Source organism: Ylistrum balloti, unplaced genomic scaffold (genome assembly GCF_031769215.1).
Source record: "Ylistrum balloti isolate Yb309-2 unplaced genomic scaffold, AGI_CSIRO_Ybal_v1 Utg372688, whole genome shotgun sequence".
Lineage (NCBI taxonomy): Eukaryota > Metazoa > Mollusca > Bivalvia > Pectinida > Pectinidae > Ylistrum > Ylistrum balloti.
Window position 1 is genome coordinate 61320 of NW_026783148.1, and position 11578 is coordinate 72897.

Below are 11578 nucleotides of genomic sequence, written 5' to 3' on the forward strand. Positions count from 1 at the left end.
AATTAAAAAAAAAAAAAAAAAAAAAAAACCAAAAAAAAAAAAAAAAAAAAAAGAAAAAACTGCATATTCCAAACTAACGCTACAACGTAGAAGAAATTTATTTCTGAACATCTGGGTTAGAATTAACAACACTGTTTTTGGTGCCTAGACACAGGTTGGAGACTGCTCAAATAGTAATCTCGAACACAAGGCTAAAATATCATTCTGAAAAGAATTAAACCCCACTTCAACATAGCAAGACCAATTTTAACAATGATCTATTTTTTTTTAAATTTTAGTTAAAACCTTTATTACGCGATAATCTAATGAACAAATAACTCGCCAGTGACTACACTGTGTACTGCTACCTTTAACTCGTTCAATTCAGTACTATATGTTTTATCATTGCTTTGAGAAAGAAAACCCTACGATAGAAATATTTTATCAAAATTTAAATCATATTGTACAGTTTACTGAACTTCACAATAAAGATATACTAATTATATGCAAAAAAAGTAAAAGAAAAATATACATTATTTTATATTAGTTTCATACTTAAATATACTAATGTATAAGATAAAATGAATTATGCAGCCAATAAAAACTGATCACTTCAGATATTAAAGAGACCTGCTGAGAATGCACAATTATTTTTATATTTTTAAATGACATTACCAAATCTCCTTTCGATCATATCATATCACCAAGATATGGAAAGTTCTTGACAGAAGTTCAAATAGTACTTTGATAGATGTAATCTGAATAGTGGTATATGGATAGAAACATTACAGAAACAAATTGTCACTATTTCAGTATCTGTAAATAACTCCAAGAACAAGAAGTGTATTCTTTGTTAGATTATAGCAATGGAAAAAGAACAGTCACTCTTGAGTGCACTTAAAAAGCTAGAATAATAAAAAAAAGTAAAAAGGTAAACTCAACCGCATGGATATAAATTTTATATATAGTACGTTATATCGACAGTGTGGTCCAATATTAGTTATGTATCCTAATAAGCAAATATAAGTAATATTTTATCTATTTATTGTTTATTTGTCTGTCCTGTCTTATTACTCCATTGATCATATATTGATTTCAAGAATAATTCTCAGAGATCCTAATTTAATTGATTTTTACAAATAACTTCAATATTATGCTAAAAATACAATATGGCACTTAGGTGGTGAATGATATTCTAATCCACTATATAATTTAATTCTATAGCGTTTTCTCAGAGTGATTTGCTCTAAAAACCACAAATAGAGAAATGTTTCTCCAAACAATTAGCGCTGACAAGGCCAGTCGGTGTCATCACTACACAGTGACCTTGACCTGGGTCAGGGTTGCCTGACGACCAGAGGGAGCTGTTTAACGCTGAGCCGTCATTGTGCTGCCATGTCATGGACAAATACCTACCGGACACAAACAAGTGAGAGTAGCCAAGTTCTGCAAAAAAGAGAAGGAAAATATTTGTGTCATGTTTCATGTTTTGATACAGAACAATATCTTTTATAAAATTAGTTCTAGAATGTCATTAAAATAAAATAAAAAGTATGATAAATCAGACAAGCCATTAAAACTAACCAATATATTTGACTGGCAATTTACCTGCCTAGCATGATAGTTTCATGAACAAAGAATTAGATCTAGGAATATCATATCATTAGAAGTTACTGATCATTATTTACCCCTGGTTATGACTGATTGACCAATACTTACCTCGGTTTAGAGATGATTGACCAATACTTACATCGGTTAAGAGATGATTCACCAATACTTACCTCGGTTTAGAGATGATTGACCAATACTTATCTCGGTTTAGGACGGATTGACCAATATTGATCTCGGTCAGAGGATTGGTTGACCGATACCTTAGTTTAGGAATGATTGACCAATACTTATCTCGGTCAGAGGACTGATTGACCAATACTTTCCTCGGTTGAGGAATGATTGACCAATACTTACATCGTTTAAGAGATGATTCACCAAAACTTACCTTGGTTTAGAGATGATTTACCAATACTTATCTCGGTTTAGAACGGACTGACCAATACTTATCTCGGTTTAGGAATGATTGACCACTACTTACCTCGGTTTAACCACTTACACATAATTCAACTTAAGTGTTCAAACTTGTTGATGAAACTTACGGGGAAGTTGTGTGGTATAAAATCTAGAGGTCTTTAGTATTCGTCAGTTTGTTTGCTGGTTCCACTGTTGTATACCTTGTTCTGATTTGAGAACACTTGGCATTAATTATTTCGATTAACCAAGTTTACGTTGCGGGTGTCGACGATGAAGCAGAAGACGCTTACTCTTCCGTGTTTTTTGCAAGAAAATCCAGACCCTGGATTATGCTATTGGATATTAGATCAGCTTCGACATGTTCAGAGAATAATTTGTAGATACAGGACTATTGTTGTCTTTGAAAGGAAAATTCACCGTAAGGAAATTAGAATTATCACACTTGCCATAAAGCTTGGTGAAAAGCTATCCATGTTGGTTACGTTATTGATAAAGATGGATGTTCCTTATTATTGAAATACAAGACATCATCAGTACATTTGATGGTGAAATTGGCGATTTTTCATAGACGTTGTGACCTGCTTCGATACGCTCTTTAGTAAATTAAACCAGGGAACAGAAGAGAACAGTTAGAAACACTAAAAATAGGTCTATTGAAAATATTGCGACTTAACTCGACAATTTTTTTCAAACCAAAAAGTCGACATGTATGTTTTTTAGTTGTACTTATATATGATGTCAATTCGAGATATGTGATATTAAGCGAAAAAACTATCAAATATCATCCATTTGTCAGACACGAAACAGCTGATTAAAAGTTTAAAGAAATAAAAATGGACGTCTATTCCTACCCAGTCTAACGTTTCCGGCGATGACATTCTGTAGACTCAACATGGCGGATGCGGAGTCGATCTTGATCAGACATGAACGTTGCTGCATACACTCCTTGGAAGCACTCTCCTGATTCATACTGACTTCGTTCACTTTATACATGAACCTTCCGTGTTGAATTTGACGGTAACCAAGAGACGTATATTTACCTTAAAGTTGAAAAAAAGAGCTACAGGGCTATACAATCTAAATCATTGTCCCGTAACTGTATGATTAAAAGTTCAAAACAACCTAACCTTTTAATGATATAAGTGGATTTTTTCCACTGAGAATTTCTACCTGGTGTGATATCCATCTGCAAGGTATCGCCTACGCTAATGATAAATTACTTTGATGATAAAGGATAATTTCATGAACTGAAGAAATTGGCTGAAATACTACTTACAGATCAGGAAGTTGTGTTATGTTAGTGGATTAAATGAATTTTGTATTGGAGAAACTCGCTGTTTGAATATTGGGAAAACAGCAACGATATCGTGCATAATTCAGTGCATGTGTTTGCAAGGTTGAAAGACAACTGCAGTGTTTGGCATTACTATAAACTATGGCTATAAATTCAAAAGACAGTGAAGTTGCTGAAGTTCATCAATTCTCTAAAAGCTATAAGGTTTAATCATTTAACTTAACAATATTACTGCTGCTAAGATGAAATAGTTTACGATTGCAAGAATTAGCGTTATATCCCAACCACCTCATGACTACCGCAGTCCTCTAACATTGTTACATGAATATCATAGAAGATATTGAAAACTACTTAAACCCCGACATCTCTTCACCATTATTACATGAAAATAACATTTGCAATTTAATACATAAAAGTGGAATAGTTTGTTAAAAGGTAACATCGATTCTCAGTAATGCACATACCTGATTTTTGTACATTTGTGGTGATTTATGAAATATTATGTTCAATCATATATAGCTAACCTTTGTTGAAAAAAAATGGCGTCATTTCGGCAGAAAATGTTGTGGATGTTGTATGCATTAAGGAGAACATACTACATTTTTTCTGGATGATGTCAAAGTTGAAGAAACGACATTCCTTTTCCATGTGGCATAGTTTACCACACGCTGGAAGATTTTTTGACTGTATCTCAAGCAAAACATGCTGTTCATATTCTATAGGTGGTAAGATTGGCACTCTGTTGAATTCTGAGTATCGCTCTGGAATAAAGGACTATAATTTTAAAATAAACAAGTTAATTTCTTCTGCATGGATATTAAAGGGAAAGATAATAGAATAATTGACAATATTACTTTATTTTCACATATAAGAGATTTAAACCTGTTGCCATCTGATAATGACAGATTCATATACTTAAAAAATATCCTAATATTTTTTGAGAAAGTTATTGAAATCGCAATTTATATATAAAAAAGTATTTAATTTCTTTTCAATTTTCAAGTTACAAAGGTCCAAAAGATGAGTTTTTCGTGTTGGTGGTACGTTATCATATACAAATCATGTATATAGGTGCTTCCCTGTCCTGTATTGTGAAAGGAAAAAAAATTAATAGCGATGTTTTTACATACCTGTTTCTTCAACTTTGTAGCAACCGCTAAGGTCAAATCGAAGACAAATGTGTCGATGTATGCTTTGGGGATAGATTCGAATGTACCGCGCAGTGATATTTGGAACAAGGTTCGATTTCACCAAGGTATTGCTATCATAGTTTCCAGTAAACATCTACCGTTTTGCAAAAAACAAAAAATAGGAAACTAAAATACTGATATATGTACCCGACGCAGAACACATGCTTATAGAATGAGTTATGACGTTTGATACTATTCCAACAAATCAAGAATGTACTCCTACAGTTTATTTGTACGGATACATTTTAGAAAGGTAAAAGGCAATCCTTTTACTAATGTAGCCGTCAGAATATATGTAACAGGAAAAAAAACATGATTTATTTTTAAGAATATATTTCCGTCTTTTATTGCATGGTATTAAAATTGTAAGGAGCAGATATTGTTAAAATGTTATTTTTTCATTTGATTCAATATGCTCGATACAGTATAGATTTTGCCAAAAAGAGTGGTTATCTTATTTTTTTTTTTTTTTTGACATTTTCATTCTTTCTCAAGATCAAGAAACAAGCTGAAATATTTATTTTGTGTGATAAGATTCCAGGAAATTTGGAGTTTGAAATCTGCGATAAATTGTGATAAATCAAATAAAATCTATTTGACAACTACAAAAGACCTTAGCAACCAGAAAGCGTTGAAATTAACCGGATCAAGCCGTCAAAACGAAATCAACAATCGAAGTTTCTTTAAAACGTCATTTAAATCGCCCTTTTGCAGTTTACAAGTACACTGATTGACACAAACAATACACAAAGTGTATGCGAACACGAAAGTGTAACACATTATGTTGGAATTAATTGCATATCGAAATATGTCAAACATGTAATCCTTCAAATACATTTCGAAAAAGAAACAGAATACCGAATTCATCAAGTGAATTTAAAAAAAGGATATATCATGAGCCTTACCTATACAGACATATCAAGTTATTTGTGAAGTTAAATATCAAATCGACACGAATGTGAGATTTTTTTAAATAGATACGAAACACTTCCTCAGATTCAGCATCTTGATGATGAAATACACATCTCTCTCTATATTTTACGAATAATATGAAGTAATATTAAATGATAATAATTGCAAATGTATATACTGGGGATTGAAATAAGCTAAGATGAACAAAATGTATGATGATAAAGCAACTCAATCATCAAGGACAAAATTACCTATGATTGTTACATAGTATATAAATAAAATACTTATATTTCATGATATTTGGTATCAATTTGTGATAAAATATACTCTTAACACTAATCCTTTGTGTTCACTGCTGTAGTCAAGCGTACCTTCGGTTGGTTGTTTTGTGAAGTCACTACAGTCCATGTGTTGCCATCAATGCTGTACGAAATGTAATATGTCTTGACCCAAGTCCGGTGACTTCCTCGGCCCTGTAATATCACAGTGTCAACAACTGTCTCTCTCGGAAACCGAACCTAAAACATGCCGGTATATCAGTCAATTGTTATTTACTGGCGCTTGGTTATTAAAGTAAATGGGAATTTATGCCTTTAAAACTTTTATGGGGAATGTTTGTTTTCCCTTTCATTTATGAAATATAATTTATGAAATGTATCACAACGATCAGAATGCTGTGTTTTCTTTTCTATATTCGAAAGCTGATATCCATCATGTTATCAGATCCTAAATTAAATTTTATGGAAAACCGGGGAAAATTATCTCCCCTGGTTGTCAATACTGACAAAGTGACATGGACGACGCGAGATATCGTAGAACCCCTGTGAAGTTTGGCGCGAACCTGCACGAAGGTGCTCTTTGGACTTCTAACTTTCAAACTACGCATTTAGACCAGGCCTGTTCTCAAGCGTGCTAGTTTAGAATTTGTTTTTATTATGATTAGCCGTAGGTAATTTTGAACAAACCTTGCGCTTCTTACACGTTGTTTTCAATTATTGCCAAATAAAGGCCGGGTGTGCGTCTTTTAGATCGTTAGGGACCTTAAAAAGGTATTATTTTTCTTTTTTCTGTGTTTGTTTAGAAAATAACAACAGGTATGGATATATAGGTATGGATATATGTAGCAGGGATGGCTTTCAGAAAGAGTTGTTACAGGCATTAAATTAGTGCCTTGAAAACAACTAGTTTTACAATTTTATGTCCCTACGTAGTAATACAATCACTGGTAAACTGAAGATGGACTTCATGGAAACCAGGTACTTCAGAAAACTGCAGAAGGAGCTCAAAAGAATTAATGTTGACAAGTACACAGATGCCCTTAATTAGGTCAGAGACTGATGTTGGTTCAAATCCAGGAACTGTAACATGGCCAACGTCTCGGAGAAGTCAATATGTGCACACTCATGGTTTCGTACACCGAATTATTCTATTACTACTAAGGTACAGGCACCAACAACTTTATCACACTGTTAGGACGTTGATAACTGTTTTGGATCCACACTACAGGCCATGCCTAGGGATGGCAGATTTGTGAGGGAACAAAGTACACGTGTTAACATTATCAGGTGCTGAACAGAAGGCTAGTCAATCGGGATATAAACATGAATCAGACCTTTGTGATTTACAGTGGAGAGTGTCAACCTAGGAGTCAGTCGCTTAACACTTTATAACCAAAAGCACAGGGTTGTGATATCCAAGTTGGTAATTTAGCTCCCTTGGATAGGGACACACCCTAGGATAATAGGTACAACCAGGCTGACATCCACCAACTGACCACCATCGGTTATCAGATGATAGGAATACATGGGACCCAGATTATGCACTCGTTGCTAGAGTGCATGGACTCTCAGCCAGGACAAAACAATGTTAAAAGCGAGAACCCCAATCATGATGATGTACAGTTAGCTAGAACTAATAATAGGGTTAAAGAACAGCGGTTCCACTAGTAGACTGAAACCTACCATCCATACCCAATAGAAATATAGCCGTTGACAGAGAGTAGAATGAATGTTGACTATCATAACTCGCGACGCGGCCCGGTTGACTGACGAGACACAGGTTTAAGTCGTTCATGTGACCAATATCAAACTACTTTTAGAGGCAGACGTACAAGTCCCTCAAGTAGTAACTCTCATACGATTTCTCAACTTAGGGGAGAGGAGTAGTCACGTAATGTAGGAGTAGTGACAGCCCTGATGTTGGACGGATGGGCGATCATCGTTGTCACAGATGTCAATATGGCCATGTAGTCAGGGATGGGAAGATGAAAGCAATTTGCCCTCAAGTTAGGTTGTATAATTTAGGAAAACGCATGGAGCCTTTAAAGAATTACTCAATTTGTTTACTGTTATGTTGGTGATGCAATCATTTGAAATATTGAAACAGAAAATAAAAGAGATTTAGTAATAAAGATCTCACTGTAGTGACCGACCGGGAAAGCTAATGTGATAAACAGGAGGAAACAGAGAGTTTAGCCGAGTTTGCACAGCGAATACAGACTTTGCTATATGTTATTGCTCATGCAGACAACACCACATATGACCAGCGTGATGCAGAAACATCTCTGAGGGCTGTAGAGAAAAGATGGAAGAAATAAATGCTAAAACAATAAATAAGTATTTAATAAGTATTTTAAGGCATCGGTAGCTAACCACTGAGCCATGTTTGAATCTCGAGTCCGACACCCATTCAGTTTTATATTGTCATAATGAAAAAGAAACAATAAAAAGCACTTCAACAAGTAGCGAAATAGTTAAGAAAGTCATGTCACGTATACTTGTAGGTACCGGATATCACCGTCCATACCACTGTATCTGAAAGATCAGAGTTCCATAAACAGGGAGATTTCGTTTCATGCTCCCTGAACCTAACGGAAACTTTCCAAGTCGGTCAAGTTCTCCGACTCCCCCACCTACATCATCAAGAGACCAGTCTCCTATGAGGGAGGTGGAGCTAGTGGTTTCCCTTAATGGAACTCAAATCAATGCCGAAGTGGTCATGTGGATGACATAATGTTAGGAACAAACTATTTATCACATGAACGCGTGTGTTTGTGATCGACGACATATATCGCGCTTATGGACTGGCCTAATCTCCATCCGACCTTAACTGATCTGGCAAATGTGGGACATGTTACAGCAACGCATTAACGATCGTTTACGACTTCATGTCAACATACAAGAGCTTGCTGTTGATATTCGTCATAAATTTTCATGGATTCCACAAACAACTATACGGTTCCTGATTCGCAACATGCCAAACCGATGTCGTGCAATTATTGGGGCCAATCGATAACACACTCACTATTCATAACGTCGCTGAACCCACTGAAGAATTTTGAATTTTCAGCGCCAGTGGGCCTTTCACTTTGTTTTAGAGGGTTATGAACCTTTTCTGAAATCATACACGACACACATGAATGATACTGATAAAAAGTGGGTCAGAATTGTGTTGTTTTTGTTAAGCTTCTCTCCGGTGTTCATATCTAAAATATTTTTACCCTTTGACACAAATATTTATCTTTCAATAGTGTGCCCAGTATATAAATCTTCGTATTAATACCTTTGAATCTATAGTCATTATGAAACTACCTTCAAAACTTATCTATACTATTCAATACTTCTGATATAATACCCTAATCAAAGTATTTTATGCATGATTATTATGTTGTTGTTAACCCATTATTACTTAAACATGACGTCATACCGATAAATAAGTCTTTTACTTTTGGCGATACCTGGTCCTATGTTTCTCGAGCCTATTCGCTACATGACACCAGCTTTCTTTTTTTGTTTTCTGATATCGTTACAGATACCTATGAATTATTTCAGTCCGATACCGCTGTTGTAGTAATTACGAATACATGTGTACTAAGCTGGTAAATGCAATGCCTTTTCAGGCTTGGCCTTTTCACATAAAAAAACATACCTGTATATACTGTCAAGTATCCTCGTTTTTCGAATGCCAAGCAGAGCTTTCCATTAGTATAAAGCCTGGCATTTTGTGGACTGAGAATACCGCCGAAACTTGAAGGCTTTGAAGATGATGCATCTAAAGCCGAATCATCCAAGCCATAGAGTCCTGACACAAGGTATTCCGAACAGACTGTCTGGTCTAGAACAGAGCAAAGAGAAAATACAAGAAAATATAATTCCCAAAGCAAGCGCTGGCGTTTTATTGTGCCGGAAAACATTGTTCCATTGTAAGATATCTCAAGCAGTGTAACGTTCGTTCCCTGAACCTTTTTTCATCAAATGTCATTTTTGCTGTTGTATTTGTGTTGTATGTTCACAGTTGCATGTCCAGTGTAACAGAAAAAAATATTGAATGTACAAAAAATATATACTGTAAAGAGTAACATGAAACAAATATAGGATCTGATCAGAAGGAATTTGAATTGCATTTCTTGATATGAAGAATCTGTAATTTATCTATAACTGTATGTAGGATAAATATAGGAACATATAAGATAACTAGTCATGCGCACATTAGACGGACGAAAGGGTTTAGCAAACATTTACTGTAGATAAATTAGTATAAGTCATTTATATCAATTAAAACCGTCATATCACAATCTTAACATTGACAACAATAGAAATTTCTAGACAAAGACTGTGTATTGGCATGTAAACGGAAAACAAAAATGTAAATCTAGTCTCAACAAAACAATGAAGAAAGGAAAACAGATGAAACAAGTAATTACTAAAATAAACATAACAAACTGGAAAACACCTTAAGGTTGAACGATATTTTCTTATAGCTGTAACTGATTCAGTCGTCATTCAAAGGGAGAAAACACTTACCCGCAATGACGTGACATAAATTCCACCATGTCATCGCAAAGTCAATCCAAAATCGAAGTTTTCTCACCTTTATATCCATCTTTTCCATAAGTGAAATCAAATTGTGTCAAACGTGGTCTTATATTTCGTAATGGTACATATTCGGTATCTGGGGAATACTACCTCTACCGGCCAGCTCAGTCTTTTACTCAAGATAAGTATGGTAACGATCTAATGGATACTAGGTTCGTGATAACGCACCTATTTAAACGATGCACGTAAAATAAATGATGAAATCTACGCAAATAAATATTTTTTATAACTGTTATAGTATAGCTAATTTCAATGAACAAGCATAAACGCAGATTAATCAGAATTTTAAGGATTAATATTCTGATATAGAGTTTTCTTCTCGGGGGAAATATCCGCCGATGATCCCATGAAGTAACCTGATTCTATTCCTCTAAGTAGTGATGGAAAGATACAAATATATTTCAATATTTCATTTCAAACTATCGATATTTTTATGGAACATGACTTCATCAAGGGATGTAAAGGTGACAACAAACTTACAAATAAACTATAATTCATTGTTATACATATTATAGTGAGATTATGATTAGTAAAGTACAATACTAACACATGAAGAAGGCGAGTGGAAACGGTATAACACTATGCTATATACGTGAGCTTCATGAACGCGACGTGCGGTAAGCGTCGTTTTGCTGTCGTTTTGATAATAATAAAAAAAAATATTTTCTGAGGATTACATATTTAGCCAACGGCTAATCTTCCATATGGTCCTCTTGTTAGTAAAATACATTATATATGTGCTAGTTAAAAGTTACATATGGTATATACATAGTGAACCTGTAGTAAGAAAGCAAGATATCACAGATAACAATTTAGATTGGCATAAATATAATAATGTGTGTTTGCAATGTTGACACAAGACATACTCTGGATGATAAACAGTTAATTATGGGTTAAAATTTGATAGGTAAGACAGTAGGATAATAATATGCTAAAATATTGAATACACTTTAAAAAGTTCTTTATACAATTTTATTTTGAAATCTGTTCATCCATGCTCCATGAGGTGATTACTGAGGGAACGTTTAAAGAAAGTAAAACGTGTTGCCGTCCTTACCTAATTCAGCAAATTGTTTCAGAGTTGGCTTCCTGTAACTACAAAATTATTCCCATAAAACTTGGTACGATGTTTAGGAATATGTAAAATACTGTCATGGCTTGATCTTGTACATCTGGTATCGATATCAGACTTTAAGTCAAACAAACTACATAAATATTCAGGAACAAGATGATGAACATATTTGTATACCATTGAACCTATCCTGTAACGATAAAAATCAGCTAATGACAACCAGTTTTAAACA

General features: G+C 34.4%; 1 protein-coding gene across 1 annotated transcript; it reads right to left on the reverse strand.

Annotated features, from left to right (window-relative positions):
* Positions 1 to 1225: 1225 nt before the first annotated feature.
* On the reverse strand, positions 1226 to 10281 carry LOC132564746 (adipocyte enhancer-binding protein 1-like). Its single transcript, XM_060229376.1, is given in 8 exon segments — positions 1226 to 1425; positions 2856 to 3044; positions 3895 to 4059; positions 4429 to 4582; positions 5772 to 5918; positions 9328 to 9376; positions 9378 to 9513; positions 10203 to 10281. Coding segments are annotated over 8 exon segments (1119 nt in total).
* Positions 10282 to 11578: the final 1297 nt, after the last annotated feature.